The sequence below is a fragment of the Onychomys torridus genome, chromosome 10 (assembly GCF_903995425.1).
Source record: "Onychomys torridus chromosome 10, mOncTor1.1, whole genome shotgun sequence".
NCBI classification, from domain to species: domain Eukaryota; kingdom Metazoa; phylum Chordata; class Mammalia; order Rodentia; family Cricetidae; genus Onychomys; species Onychomys torridus.
The window spans coordinates 30,303,356-30,319,089 of record NC_050452.1 but is presented as its reverse complement, the minus strand read 5'-3'; the positions used below and the strand labels follow the sequence as shown (position 1 = coordinate 30,319,089).

Genomic DNA, 15,734 nt, shown 5'->3' with positions numbered 1-15,734 from the left:
TGCAGACCATCATTGTCTTATTTATTTTTCTTATGCTGCAACAAAGTACCGAAAAGAATGCCCTAAAGATGAAGGGCTTCTTCTGCCTTGCAATTCCGGAGATACAGTCCATATGACAGGAAAGGTATGGCGGCAGGAGCATGAGGCAGCTGCTGGGTTGCACACAGAGAGCAGAGTGAGTGATGGGACTGGCTCACCTTCTCCTCTGGTTGCACACAGAGAGCAGAGTGAGTGATGGGACTGGCTTACCTTCCCCACTTTGCTTAGTCCTCACCCGTAAAGTGGCACTGCCTACATTTAGGGTGGTTTCCCCTCCTCAATCAACCAGCCAACAGTTCACAGCCAAGCCCAGGGGTTGGTTTCCATGGTAATTCTAAATCCCATCAAGTTACCAACCAAGACTGTCACCATCTCCAAACTCATCTACAGAGACAGGCCATTTCCTTGGATCCCACTGCTGGTCCCTGCTCTGCACTCTGGAACCTTGTGAGACAAGCACAGAGCTTCTTGCAAGGAAACTCCAGTCCTGTCAGCAGAGGGTCCTCCAGCTTCCCATACTTCTCCCCTGCCCAGTCTCCATGGCATTTCTCCCTCAGCATGGGCCATTCTCTCCCAGCCTGGCAGGAGGCCCTGGACCCCACTTGTCCCAGCTATATCACCAGTGGCCATGTCCACCAAATCCTCCCTGCTCCGCATTTGTACCTATGGGCTCCCATACCTGTCTCTCTTGGTAGGCACTGGTTCCCACTCCCATTCTACAATGGTTTCTATTGCTGGAGAGAAAACCAAGTCCCAGAAAACACAGCTCAAGCATTACACCAAGGACTAGACAGCATCCCACTTCTTCTCTGGGCATTCTCCCTCCAGGGCTGAGGTAGTCCAGTGGGGCCCCACTGCTTCTCCCTGCCTGGCTCACATCAGACCAGGTGACACACCATCACCTTCCAGGGACAGCTGGCATCTGACATGTCTCTTGTCCCACAGCCACATCTTTGGTCTGCCCTGGTAGAATGGGGCTAACTTGGGAGTCAACAGGACTCCAGAACCTCTCTGGCAAGCCGTACTTGGGCAGACCCAGTATTACCAGTCTTGGAGTAAATGCAAGGTTACCCCATACGGAACAGGTGGAAGGTCCATGGGAGGACACACCTAGACAAGGCAGCTCTTTCTGGTTTACCTGGAGCAGGCAAGGTCACATTGCTGAGGCTGGGCTGGGATGCTGTTGCTTCCACTATTCTGAAGCCGTGCTTTGAGAAGGTGATAGAGGATGACAGAGGGACATGGCTCTGGAGGGCCACTCACCAGACCATGCAGGTGTCAGATGCCAAGTTGCCACTGCTTGGCTTCAAAGGAGCCACCAGATCGCCTCTGAGTCTCTGCTCGCTGCTCCGTGTCATGGGCTGGTGGTCCCTCCCCAGACACCACAGCACTCACAGAGACAAGCGGCCACTGGATCCGCAGATGGCACTGTAACTCCAGCCTTCCCAGCTCACTCTAGCCTGTCAGTGGCTCCCCACAGTGTGGTCACTCTAGGAGGAATGGAGAGGATGAAAGGGCTGTGTGGGCTACTGTTTTTTTGCTGATTTTGCTGTTCAGGACAGTGCAGTGCAGCCTGTCCCTAATCCACCCACCCCCAGACTCTGTCTTTCAAAGCCTCTGTGCATTGCCCTGCCCCCAGCACCTGCAGGTGGGAAGGACCTTGGAGATGAGGGTCTCTTTCCCACTATGCCTCATGGAAGGCCCTGCTGGCTTCACAGTCAGTTCCTGGCAGGATGGGGGTGGCCATGCCCTTGCACACTAATCCTCCACTGAGGCACCCCAGTGGCTTCCCCAGGAGATGAGAACAGGTGAAACCTGGCTCTGCTTCTGGCCCTGAGCTTATCTACCAGATGGACTCTGGGAATGGGCCCATCAAACTTCTTTGGGACACTCAGCCAGGCATAGCATCCCTCACCTGTTGGACACCTTCTGTCTCAGTGAGTCCCAGTGTGCACAGGTTTCTGTGCCTGTGGCTAGTGTACAGATTCAAATTCCAGCTCTGAGAAAGGCTTGGGGCTTGCTGTGGGTGACACTGGCTTTCTCTGCTCAGTTTCTTAGGAAATGGGATGGTGCTCTCAGAGTAAGTGAATGGGCGAATGATTGGATGAGCAAGTGAGTGAGTGGATGAGTGAGTGGAGGAGTGAGTTCCAGGGGCCTGTCTTTCCACCTCAGTGGTTAGCTCCTGCTGTGGGGGAAGGGTGTCAGACCTTCCCACCATGGGGACCTTTCTCCAAGTCCCCAGGACCTCTGTGTGTCCAGGTCACAGCAGTTCTATAGAGGCCTGGACACCTCCAGACTGTAGAGTCCCTCCCTTCACAGATGAGTCATTTAGTGAAGTCTTGTCATCAGTGCAGAAGAGGAACCATGGGCGGTGGTGGCACATGCCTTTAATCCCAGCAACTCGGGAGGCAGAGCCAGGCAGATCTCTGTGAGTTTGAGGCCAGCCTGGGCTACAGAGTGAGATCCAGGAAAGGCACAAAACTACGCAGAGAAATCCTGTCTTGAACCCCTCCCCAAAAAAAAGAGGAACCATGATGGCTATAAGCAAAGGGCATGGCCACTGGCTGAGAGTGGGGATTCGCTGGAGATTCTGTCCCTTGACGCTGTGTTTCTCCCCAGACGACCTCAACAAACCGAACCAAATACTATGTCTCCTATCGCCGCAGCGACTTTGTCCTGATGAAGCTGCCCAAGTATGCCCTGCCCAAGGTGAGACCCATCCCCACCCTGTGCCAGATGCAAAGACGGTGAGGCCTTATACACTGGGGTTGGGGGTCCCAAGGTCAAGAGAGACAGATACTAAGAATGGATGTGGCCACACTTTCTTAATGCCCTCATCGGAAAGCTATGGACTTAGGTACCTCAGACTCTTCTGAACCAAAGGGAAAAGTCTATTAGGCCTTTCTCCAACATCTTTTCAAGGAAAGAGAGAGAGGAGGATGGGAAGGAAAGTAATGAGCTCACTAAATTAGCTGCAGGCCTGGCTGAGTAAGCGAATTCAGAGCTAACAGTTTCCCTTCAGCAAAGGCAGGTGTTCCGGTGATGAGAGGTTTGGCTGGCCCTGCTGGGGTTACAGCACAACTCTAGGGATGTGCACCCCGGTCCTGGTGTGGAGAATATGGCACATAGGGGGACCTCTGACAAGGAGCCTATGGCCAGAAGTCATAGTTTCTATGACCTTGAGCACAACTGTCTGGGACCTCCCAGCACCTGAGCCCTCTACCAGAGGCATGTGAGCTGCTCAGGAGAGCACAGAAGAGCATCTCATCAGCAACCCACAGACACACTAACCGAATTCCCATCAGACTGTATTGTTTTATGGTGAATTCTCACTCTTGCCTGCTTCCCCCCAACAAGCCATCTCTTCATTTTTTTTTTCTTTCTTAAGTTACCTGAATAATGTCAACAAAATGAGAGAGGCTGGCACAGCATAAGGGGATCCCCTGCTTGAGAGCCCCTTCCCCCATCCCACCCTGTCTTGGTCCCCCCTGGTCACATGCCAAAGTGACTTTGGTGTGGCTAACCCCAGCATCCTGCTTAGCATGACAGTGTGTCCGGTGGGTTTTTCTAGATGGATACATGATCCCCCACAATAAGTGACTGGCTGCAGGGCTTTGAGCTGAGGAGTCTACACAGCCACAGCCAGTCTCTAGTCCAGACATGTGGGTGTCCCTGTAAGTACACCCCCTACACTGTGGGGGTTCATCGGGAATATTTTCAGGAAATGGACTGAACACACAGTCCTCCCGCATCTTAGTTGATTTCCAGCAGAATCCCATTCCATGGAGTTAGATCACACTCAACGTTGTGTGGCCTGGTTCTATGTTGCACCTTGCCTCTCCTGTTCTAAGGGGGATAAATGATGCCATTCTGCCATTTTGATCTACCCACTCCTGGACTCTCTGAAAGGTGGACAGCTGTTAGGATGAGTCAGCATCCTTCGCTTGAACTGTTGACTTGTAATGACTGTTTCTAAAGTCCTGGAGTTCCCTAGCAGAGAAAAATGCTCATAAGAAGACTCGACAGAACCACAAATTACATAAAAAGCATCCACTGGGTAAAGTGAATGCAAATTTACTTGAAAGAAAGAATCATCCTTTATTTGTAATGAATTTATTTAAAGTAAAATAAAATGCATATCACATATAATAGAGGAGAGAGTGATGCTGGGATGGATGGCTGAGTCAAAGCTCCAGAACCTTCTCTACCCTCCCCCTTGGCAACAGCCACACTGCAGAGTGTAGGCTCATGACTATCCTGGGACTCTGCAGTCCATTATAATGCCTTCAGTGTCCAGTTTAAGCTTTTGACCTAGGAACAGTAGCCGTGTCTGCCCTTGTCTCACAGCAGGCAAATACGTGCACTTTCCTAGAGCAGCTAGCAAGTAGCCTGTGGGGCCAGGGTGGACACTATGGACCTTTCCCTCCAGACAATGAGATCTGGGCTCTGATGTCAATGGCTATGGTCAGCTAAAGCAGGTCCAGAGCCCATCCACCTCCCTTTTCTTTGTTTCTCCTTTGGGAGGCAGACTTTTAAGCATATCTATGGGGGAGAGGCATAAAGTCTCTATGCCTCACACATGCTGGTCTGAGCCTCATTGTAGACAGAGCCTTTGGTGATCAGAGACAAAAACAACAAGAAGTCTCTTCAGAAAAGAGACAGTTGAATTTTCAGTCAGTGTATCATATATTCAAATAGGTAGGCATGATGGGACAGGCTTACAATCCTAACAATTGGGAGGCTGAGGGAGGGGGACCATGAATTTGAGGCCAGGATGGACTGAAAAGTAAGGCCTTAAAAAAAGTTCAACACACACACACACACACACACACACACACACACGATTTCCAGATTCAGTCATCAGAAATCACAAGGCACACAGAGAAACAGGAAAACATGATCTGCTCAGAACAGAAATCATGCCTACGAAAGGCCAGCTGGTGGACCTGCTGGACAAACTAATAGAATTGTCTTAAGATGCTCAGAGAACTGCAAGAGGACACTATGCACAAAGGAAATGTCCATGAAGAGGCAGGAAATGGTAAGGATGCCCACATAGAAACCCCGGAACTGTAAGTAGAAAGAAATAAGAAAAATAAGTAGCAAGAAAGTCCTCCAGAAGGACTCCACAGCAGATTTGAGCAGGCAAAGGATGAATCAGAGAACCTGAAAAAGAAAAAAGAAAAACAAAAAACAGTGGAAGTAACCAAGTATGAGGCCTTTGGGACACCATCATCTGAGCAGCACACACACTGAGAATCTTAAAAGGACAAGAGAACAAGAGGCAGAGAGATTGATTTAAGAAACAGTGGCTCCCTACCCCCAGAATCATGAAACACATGAATGTGAATATTTCAAATGTTGATCAGTGCCAAGACAAAGGCACATGCGAAGATGCATTATGATCATGTGATAATGTCAGAAAGATGAAGAGGGAATCTGGAAAGCAGCGTGAGCCATGTGACTTGTTAGACAGAGATCCCCCGCTGAGATAACCTGTAGAGGTCTTACAGGAGCCCCAGAACCAGAAGGCAGGGAGCCAGAGTAGCCAAAGCACTGAAAAGATAGGAGGAAGGTGATGGCTCATGGGAGTGCCTCATGAATTTCATATAATACTCTATACTGGGGCTGGAGAGGGGGCTGAGCAGCGAAGAGTCCTTGCTGCTTTTGCAGAGGGCCAGAGTTTGATTCCCGGTACCTGTGTTGGACAGCTCACAACCTCCTGTAACCCTAGCTCTGGAGGGTCTGATTCCCTCTTCTGGCCTCCATGAATGACATACATTCACACAGACACACAGACACATAAAAACTTAAAAAAAAAAATCTATGGAAAATTTCTGCTGAGATTCCATATGAAGGTAGGTCCATGAGAAATTTCTGCCACCATGCTTATTAAAATGTTCCAAAAACTTTTCCGTATATGTATAGTATATTATAATTTGTACAGTTTATAATTACGAATTTTAACTTTTCGTTTGTATATGAGCCTGTGCACAAACATGCAAGTGATGTGACCCACACACATGTATCACTTCCATCTGCTTGCCCATTCCTTCCCTCATTTCCCATCTCTGTCTCAAGATAATGAATGATATGGAGAAAGTCGTGGAGAGTTCTCAGCATCCGTCCTGCCCTTTATCTGAGCCTAGCCAAACTCAAAGTCTTAGCTGCTGCTCATCTTCCCAGGGAAGAGGCTGCATTTCCTGTCTTCCTCTGCAGCTACACGTGGTCACACGTTGACGATCTGCCAGTGAGATATTAATGAAGTTTCCTTGTGTGACTTCTCCATATGGAAGTCCAGCATTTTCTCCCTCTCCCTGCTGCCTTACTTCCTTGCTGTTTGCCTTGTGGAACTCCAACACCTCTCTTGGGCCCTGAAAACAAGCACCATGTCATGGGACAGTAGTGACGACCCAGGAGGAGCCCCTGCCCTTGGTGGCTTTGTAGGGCTTCTGCACTAGCCTGCCCACCACTGGCCTTCTCTCACAGCCAGGAGGGATGAGTACCTTCCGCCTTTCTTTCTTTCTTCCTTCCTTCCTTCCTTCCTTCCTTCCTTCCTTCCTTCCTTCCTTCCTTCCTTCTCTCTCTCTCTCTCTCTCTCTCTCTCTCTCTCTCTCTCTCTCTCTCTTTATATTTTTTGGTTCAGAAGATTTTTTTTTTAATTAAGAAATGTTTTTATTCATTTAACATACCAACCATATATCCCCCTCTCTTCCCTCCTCCTGCTCCCCCCTCCAGCCTTCCTCCCCAACCCTCCTCATTCCCTCCTCTGAAAAGGTAAGGCATCCCATGGGAAATCAGCAAAGCCTGGTACATTCAGCTGAGGCAGGTCCAACTCCCCGCCCCCTGCCGCTGCATCAAGGCTGTGCAAGGTGTCCTACCATAGGTAACAGGCTCCAAAAAGCCAGCTCATACGCCAGGGATAGATTCTGATCCTACAACCAAGGTTCCCCTTAAGCCGACCAAGCTACACAACTGTCTTGATATGCAGAGGGCCTCGTCCAGTCCCATCGAGACTCCTCAGCTGTTGGTCTAAAATTCATGAGTTCTCACTAGCTTGATTCAGTTGTCTCTGTAGGTTTCCCCATCATGATCTTGATGCCCCTTGCTCATAGAATCCCTCTTTTGGGAAGATACCATGAGCACCTTCTTCTTGAAGCCTCCTAATCCCACTTGATAAGAAACATTAACAAACTCGTGTTTCCCTTCTACAGATCTTTCCAGGCCACATGTGCCCACATAGATACATACATGAAGGCTCTGTGCACCTATTAACAATGGAGTTGGGTTGGGGATTTAGCTCAGTGGTAGTGTGCTTGCCTAGCAAGCGCAAGGCCCTGCGTTCGGTCCTCAGCTCCGGAAAAAAAAAATGGAGTTAAGGGATGATTTTGGTTGCTTCTCTAAGATTGAAATAGTGAGGAAAGCAAATGGATGTCTATGGAGGTGCAAAGTATTTGTCACACTAGTCAGCGCGGCTTTTGTGTGACCCAATACTGCCCCACGGAAGGGACACGAGCAGCCTGCTGGGGAAGGAACCAATCTGGACATCACAGCAGCAGGTTTACAGCGTGCAACAGGCATTCTAGAGACATTCCCTGTCTCTGCTGAAGCGACCTCCCTTCTTAGAATTTATGAGAAGGAAACAAGCAGAGAGGCAGGGAGGGACCCTGGCAGGGAAACATCCCCTCCGGTCCTCTGGAGCAGGGACAGGACTCAGTGAAATACGGCTGGGCCACAAATGCGTATCATGCAGTCATTAACTGTGGTGTGTATAAATAACGTTCATGGCAGAGGAAGAGACACCCACACAGTGTGCGGAGCAAGCTATAAACCAGACTCGGAGAGTGCGTGAATCATGCTTGGGAGAGAGCCTGAACATAAACATATTGAAGTGTTAATTCTAGGTCTCTCCAGAGGGGCACTGTGGATGGCCCCAAACTGCTTCATAGTTTATAGGAAGCATTTGTCCAGGACATCTAGCCAGCTTCTGTAAGTGGCTTTGGATCAGGGCTGTCACCTGAATTACTGCACTCTGCTGTGCAGGCTCCTTGCTGTGCTCTCTCCTCCTATAAGCTTGACCCTGCCAAGCCTCCTTGTGGGAAGGATTCTCACTCTCCACACAGTTCTGGTGGATCTGCTTATCCACCACACCCCAAGCTGATGGGCATGACCTCCCTGGAGGGCAGCCAAATGGCCAGCAGGCAAAAGTGGCACATCCTGCCTCCGGCCCACAACTCAGAGACTGGAGGTGGGCACACAGTGTTGACCAGCATGTTCCCACAGGCACCCCACAGACTTCCATCACTGTGCTGACCCATCTCACATATGGGACTGGGCCCTACATACTTCTTCCTGGGTCACATGTGGAGCTTGTCTGTAGAGTGTTGTGTGGGGCACCATGCCCTGACTGTTAAGGGCGGGTTCTCTCTTTCTGCAGTTCAGGGCAGAGGTAGGGCTGGCAGCAGGTCCTAAAGGCAGATGTTTCATGAATAAATGCTGGACAACTGAAGGGCCATTTGACTCCCAGAAGCCTAGCCTGACACTCATTCTGACCATGTGGGGTACTTGGGGAAAACCCTTCCTCATTGTAGGGAGATAGCCAATTTACAGTTGGGGTGGGAAAGAGAAGTCATCCCCAGGCTACCCCCTAACCTGGTGTGAGGTGTCCAAACATCACTCCCATTTTAGAGATATGACATTGATGTCCATGGAGGTGAAGTCACTTGCCCAAAACCACAGAGCTAAGCATGACTTACTGGGATGCCAGCCTCGATCACCCTGCCTCCAGGGGAGCAGCAAGGTGGTGCCTGTGCTCCAGGTTACCATCTCTGACAGCTCTTTGGTCCCTAGGACCTGCAGATCATCAGCACAGATGAGCAGCAGGTGTTCGTGGCCGTCCAGGAATGGAACCAAGTAGACACCTACAACCTGTACCAGTCAGACCTGCGCGGAGTGCACTACTCACTGGTACTGGAGAATGTGCGCAGCTCGAGGCAGGCTGAGGAGAATGTGGTCATCGACATCCTTGAGGTAGGCACCAGGCAGGGTAGGAACAGCTGCTCATGCTCCCCTCCCCAACCTGCTTCACTTCCTTCTTCCTTGCCCAGGGGTTACAGATACCTGCAAAACACCAGATGTTTCAGGCTTTAATGCCACAGAGGCTCAATCATAGGGGGGTAAAAACAGAGGGAAGCTGATTTTCTAACGAGGTTCATTGGAAGAGTATTTGCTAACGAGAAGTAAATTCCTGATGGGTAACATCTTGCAGAAGTGGACTCAGTATTTTAGCATGCAAGGCTTTCCCTGTGCCAAAGCAGCCACAGACAAGTGTGGTCTAAGCAGCCAGCTCTCCTGGATCTGCAAGAGGCTCTCTACTGTTCCTTTCCTCCTATTCCCATGACCCCTCTTTCCTCTCTGGGCCCTGAGAGCAGGACTCTGTCACTTCTATACCACCTCTCCTGCTGGCCCTCCCCCCTCCACATATATTGTCCAACCCGACCTGCTATGACATGGCCTCTCCTCCTACCTACCTGAGATGTCTGTCCCTGCCTCACCTCTGTAGGGGTCCTGGCCTGCCCTGGCCCCACACAAGTTGCCATGGGCTCCCACTCATGCCACGACACTGACCCAAGCTTCTGGAATCCATGCCAATGCTCTCCACTGGTGAGTGTGGTCTGATCCTCAGGTCCAATCCACAAAAAGTCCATTAGGCACCTGATATGGGCCTGGATACACTACAGTCCTCTCTTTGGTCTTGTGGACTCAATGGCCAGAGGTGACAATATTATTTAGCCCATGTTTGGGTCAGGTAACAGGCTCAATAGACCGTCACTCCCTCCCCCCCCCCCCCCCCCTCCACCAACCTTCTAAGACAGACCAGATCTGAGCAGGAAAATCAGAACCAGCCACCTGTCCACCAAGATCTTCCCTCACATCTGCCCTTGGACCCCCCAGGCCAGTGGGGAGAGCCTGCTGATGCTCCTGTTGGATAGTGAGTCTGCTGATGCCCCTGTTGGAGAGTGAGTCTGGCTCAGAGGGCAGCCCTTGGCAGACAATGGGCTTTGTCCCTGTGGTTGAGAGGGGACCTCCCAGGTGGAGAGAATCTCTGTGTCTACAGCTGTCAACAGCAATGTGGTGCCATTGTTCCCAGCAAAATGATGAATGTAATCGTTTGTTTTCGAGAAGAGACCATTTGTCAGTGCTACCTCCCAGCTGGGGCTGCAGAGGGATAGGGCTGTCCTGCAGCCCTCCCCTAGTCCTCCAGATGTGTCTGGTGACATCTGAGCACTGGAGCACTCAGAGGCGGGGCTGTGGCCCCAGGCCAAGGTGAGCAGTGATAGATGGGGGTGGGGGTGCTGTGGTGGACAGCTCTGATGTGGTGGGGGGATGGGGGTGCTGTGGTGGACAGCTCTGATGTGGTGGGGGGATGGGGGTGTGCTCTCTACTCTCTCCACAAATGTCACACACATACTGTCTGCCACACTTGGGGTTTCACCCTCAGTCACTGGCAAGGATTCCTTACATGCTGCCCACCCTCCAGACCCCCACCCCCAAAGACATAGATGTCTCCTCCTAGTGTCCTTAAGCCCATGCTGTCGGTGGTCCACGGTGCAATGCCTTTTGACAAGTCCAGGTGGGAGTCAGGGTGGGCTTCCTGGAGGAGGCGGGGTTGCAACACTGAGATGAGGCAGAGCAGGAGTCAGCTAGGTGAGGAAGCAGTGAGCTGAGCCATGCATGAGGACCACCAGGGAGAGCCTCGGGAACATGTAGCAGTTGCAAAGACAGCATCCACTGCCCACCCACTGGTGCCTTATCCTCTCTTAATTTCATCCAATGGGGTAGTGACAAGCTCAGCTCTGGTCCTCAATCACCTGGGCTCCTATCTAGGCTCTGGTGTGTGTCTACTGTGCTGTGCTGTCCTGGGCAGACTACTTAACCTCTCTGGACTTGTTTTCTGGGATATGAAGCACTTTGTTGAAGCTAACAATACTCTCTTTCAGGGCTACTGCATGTATTCAGAGATGCTTTTCTTAGGAAACATCAGGGCTCAGACCAACAAGACTCCATGTTCCTAGTGCCACCTACTCTGGGATTAGGGATGGTGGATGGAAGGGCTTGGCTTGGGAACTGGCATGTGAATCTCCTGCATATGGCCAGTATTGTTGCTATCATAGTCACTAGGAAGTCAGCAGCCTGTTCAGGATCTCTGCTGTTGAGTCACACGAAGGATGTCTCATCTGTTCTGCATGTCCCCTGGTTATGTGGTCTCCTTGGGTCCTATGGGATTTTGACAGAATTTTCCTCAGCAGCTGGCTATGTTAGAGTTAGGAAGAGTGCTCAGGGTGTCACAGAGCACCATAGCCAAATCACCTCACTTCGTGGATCATGTGCTCACACAGTGTGTCACAGGAGGCTCTCTAAAGTGCTTCCAGAGCTGTGTCTGCCTCGGTGGAGGAACTAGTGCAGCAAATCTCAATGATAGTGGCAGGAGAGACAGCGAGGTCCTGAGAACGTGCTAACAGCAGAAACACAGCAGTGTGGACTGCAGGGACAGAGGGAGGCATGGCAGAAGGGCATGGGACCCAGGCTCTAGAGACTCAGAAAACTGCTGGGCTGTCCATGCTGAAGTGGGAAGGCAGTCAGAGTGCAGAGCCCTGGCCACAAGCAGCCATTCCCACCTGTGACACCAGGGGGTGCTCCCTGATGGATGGCAAGGTCACTTGGCAGTGGGACTTCTGCTTTTCCTTCTCATTCTCCATTATCACCTCACACTTGGGATCACATAGTGGTTCAGAAGCAGGTAGCTCACTCTCTGGTTTCACAGGCCCGTATGTATAATTATGCTTATTCAATAAGATTTGTAGCCCTTGAACTGGTAAAATTTAGACAGGGATTTTTATTATTTTTTTTTTAAACTTATACTGATGTTGTAATAAGAGGAAGACTTCAGACCTTCAAAAGGGTGAACATGTGTCACATGACAGACTCATGTGTGTCCTTGGAGATCAAATGGGGCACTTGGTAAACGGAATGAGGCTCACCTGACCATCCATCCCTTTCCTGATCCCCAAAATCAATGTCTGTGTGTGTCACACCACCTGGCATAGGGGAGGCCAGGCTACAGTGGGCTTGAGGCTGTTGTTACACGCTGTCTACAGAGCCTTGGTAGTTATGGAGTCCTTGAAAGTAGAACAGGGAGGCAGTTAGAGTCAAAGGAAAGCTATGGTGGTGGCCAGAAACTGCATTGCTAGCTTTGAAGATGAGGAAAGAAATCCAGGAGCCAAAGACCACCAGTGAGAAACAGATTTCTCCCTACAGCCTCCAGACAGGAGCACACTCCTGACAACACATTAGAAACTCAAGTCAGAGCTCTGACCACCACAGCTGTAGATGAGAAGTGTGTTGTTTGAAGCAGTAAGTTTGTGATGTTATAGCACCTTTAGGAAGTAGAGATGCCATCCCTCTACAAATCCACCCATCCATTCATCTATTCATCTATTCACTCATTCATCTACTCATCTATCCAACTAACCATCTACCCATATATTCATCCATATAGCCACCCATCCACTTATTCATCTACTCATTCATTTGCCCATCTACTTACCCATCATCCATTCATCCATTATCTGACCATCAATCCACCCCCCCATTCATCTACCCATGCACCCATCCAACCAACCATCCATCCAACCAACCATCCATCCATCCACCCATTTACTAATCCCCTAACACATTCTTTCATTCACAATTCAACCCATCTACTCATCCACTTATCTACCTATCCAATCATTCATCTACTCATCCTCATCCACCCATCTACCCATCTACTCATCCATTCATCCATTATCCACCCAGACATCTACACATCAGTCCATCTACCCGTTTATCTACCTGTCCATCCACCATCCATCCATTCATCCACCAGTCCATCTGCCCATCCAATTATTCATCCATCCCTCTACCCAACCACCCATCCACCCACCCACCATCCATCAATCCACCTATCCATTCATTCATCTACTGATCCACTAAACCATCTGCCTATCCATCCACCCACATGCCTTTCCATCTATGTTTCATCCAACCCACTCATCCATCCATCTACCTACCCATTCCTTGCTCTGTTCCTACATCTGTAGCAGCACATCTCTGGTGGACTGTCCATCCTGCAAACATGCACATCAAGAATAACTGCACTGACTTTTTTCAAACTCAAATGAGATGATGTATGCCAAGCTCATTGCCTGCATGTCAAGATCACTGATGACCTTGGTGACTGTTTCAGAATCCTTACCTCTAGAGTTCTGAGTAAAATGCACAGCTGTCTGAGGCTCAATCCCTTGAAGAGTTTTGTGAGCAGCAATGCCATGCTATACAAAGAGGAGTACAGATGCTTCTGCTCTGAGGCTTGGATGAAGGAGCATTCCTGTACCTGTCACACCACCCTGGAAGTACTCAGTGAATGTGACTTTAAGTCTTTGTCAATAAGGGACTTGACAAATAAGGTGTTCCTGCAAGGGCACCATTAGGTTTAGTGTGATGAAATGGCTGGCTTTTGGACTTTCTTATGAATCAACTCAGTGGCCACCCTTGAATGTTGCAACCTCAGCTGGGGACCTTGTGAGACCCCTTGAGAAAGAGAAATGGAAGCTGAGTGGAGTCCTGACGGTACATGTCAGGGTAAACAGGGACTTCCCATTGTTGTCAGTAGGCCTGTTGGGGCCCCAAGGAAAGCCAAGGGAGTGTTTGCTGTGGCCCAGGACCTGCCCTGCAGCTCTAACAGACACAGCAGTGAGGGGATCCAGAGTAGGGCTGGTGAAGGGGGAATCCTTTCATCAGATATCCTGGTTGGTGAAGGGACCAGGGCCCTCCCTGGTATCTGATGATCAAAGGTTCTGGGTAAACAGTTCAATGTCCTACAGATCCCCTGACCCTGGAGTAGACAGAACTCTTCCATGCAAGTGGGAGACCAGTCTCCATGTGTCAGGCTGCATCCAGGGGGAGGCAAAGCTACATGTAGCATCCTCAGTAGGGAGTGATGCCTAGCTACTGAGACTCTGGGCCATCTGTGTAGAGCCTTGGGGTCCTTGTGTCTCCTCAGGTCAGAGGGGTGAAGGGAGTCTTCTTGGCAAACCAGAAAGTGGATGGCAAGGTGACCACACTCATAACCTACAACAAGGGCCGCGACTGGGACTACCTGAGGCCACCCAGCACTGACATGAATGGGAAGCTCACCAACTGCCAGCCGGTAGGTACTCTGCCCTGTCACATGCCACCAAGAGAACGGCACAGAGGCCACTGCCAGGGTACACTTGAGACACCCACGCCACCAGTTTCTGCTAGTCATAGGGATGCCCACAGAGGGAAACATGGACGCCATTCTTCTCCATGAAATTATAGTGTGAGAAACTGCCCCAAACCCCAGTCCCTCACTCATTCTCAGCTCCACAGGCTTTGTCCAGATGGCTCCAGGCCAGGGAGCCACCACCGACTTTGGTTGATGTCTGCTGTCCACACCTGCATGCCCCACCAGACTAGTGCTGGGGTGATGCCATGGTGCTAGCAGAGGTCCACAGTAGGAGCAGTCTTCCAAGTCTGCTTCTGAGCATTGCTGAATGTTACTGAGGGCTGCGAGTGCTGGAGGAAGAGTACAGAGTGGCAGGTGCCACTAAAGGCAGTGTTTTCCCACAGTCACCAGGGGGCCACCGAGCATGAGCTGCCCTAAGGAGCAGCTTTGCCTGGGCAGGGATGTCCTGAGTTCTCTATTCCACTCCACTGTCAGACCCCACTGCAAATGCAGAAGGCCTGCAACCCCTGCCCACCTGCGTGAGGAATGAAGTACCTGCCATTTATAAAAACCCTTTCGGGTTCAGAGCTGCTGTGAAAGGCTAATTTTCATATCATCTTTGGGGGAAGTTAAGCCACATTAATCTGCCAAAGCAACTTTCAGCTAAGAGAAGGTTCTTGTCTGCAATTACTCAGCTCAGTGAGGAGGCAGCCTCTGTAAGATTTGTATTTAGGGGGGGTGTGGGGGTGCAAGGATGATGGCAGGAGGAGAAAGTGGACAAATGGCCCAGGCAGACAGAGAGATTATACTGGAGACCAAGGCAAAGTGCCTGGAAGCCGGTGGACCACAGATACATCAATGACAGTTGGAAGCCCTGGTTCCCTCCTGAGTGACTGAGGCCTCCATCCAGAGTGGGGGACAACACAGACTGAGAGGTGACCAAGCCCAGGCTTTCATGCCTGGCAGGGTCATTCTCTGAACCACCTGTGGCTCGCAGTTTGGACAGCAGTAGCAAGGTTCCTGGGAGTTTGGGGACATAAGGTCTGCATGGAGCCATGCCACCCAGGAGCAGCTGGGGTCTTTGTCTCGGTGCATTTGTTGATATTGTCCTTGAGACAGGGAGAGGCCGATGGTACTTCTCTGCTGCCTTCTCTTACTTTTGGTCATGCGTTGGCTCCCAGGGTTCTCTGACTGGCTTGGCAGGGGATGTCTCCTTTCAACTATGAGGAAATAGATACATTTATATAGTAGAACAGTTGATCAGCTCTCTCTCTCTCTCTCTCTCTCTCTCTCTCTCTCTGTGTGTGTGTGTGTGTGTGTGTGTGTGTGTGTGCATATGAGTGCACATTTATGTGAGCACATGTCAAAACCAGAGGCTAATGGGATGTCTTCCTCTGTTATTCTC

General features: G+C 50.4%; 1 protein-coding gene across 2 annotated transcripts in view; it reads left to right on the top strand.

Annotated features, from left to right (window-relative positions):
* The window catches only part of Sorcs2 (sortilin related VPS10 domain containing receptor 2), a 379,471-nt gene that overhangs the window by 329,750 nt on the left and 33,987 nt on the right, over window positions 1-15,734 (top strand). For both annotated transcript variants that reach the window (XM_036200422.1, XM_036200421.1), the window contains exons 8-10: window positions 2,659-2,748; window positions 8,890-9,069; window positions 14,144-14,290. In XM_036200422.1, the coding sequence (XP_036056315.1) occupies window positions 2,659-2,748; window positions 8,890-9,069; window positions 14,144-14,290 (417 nt within the window). The remainder of the gene's footprint in view (window positions 1-2,658; window positions 2,749-8,889; window positions 9,070-14,143; window positions 14,291-15,734) is intronic.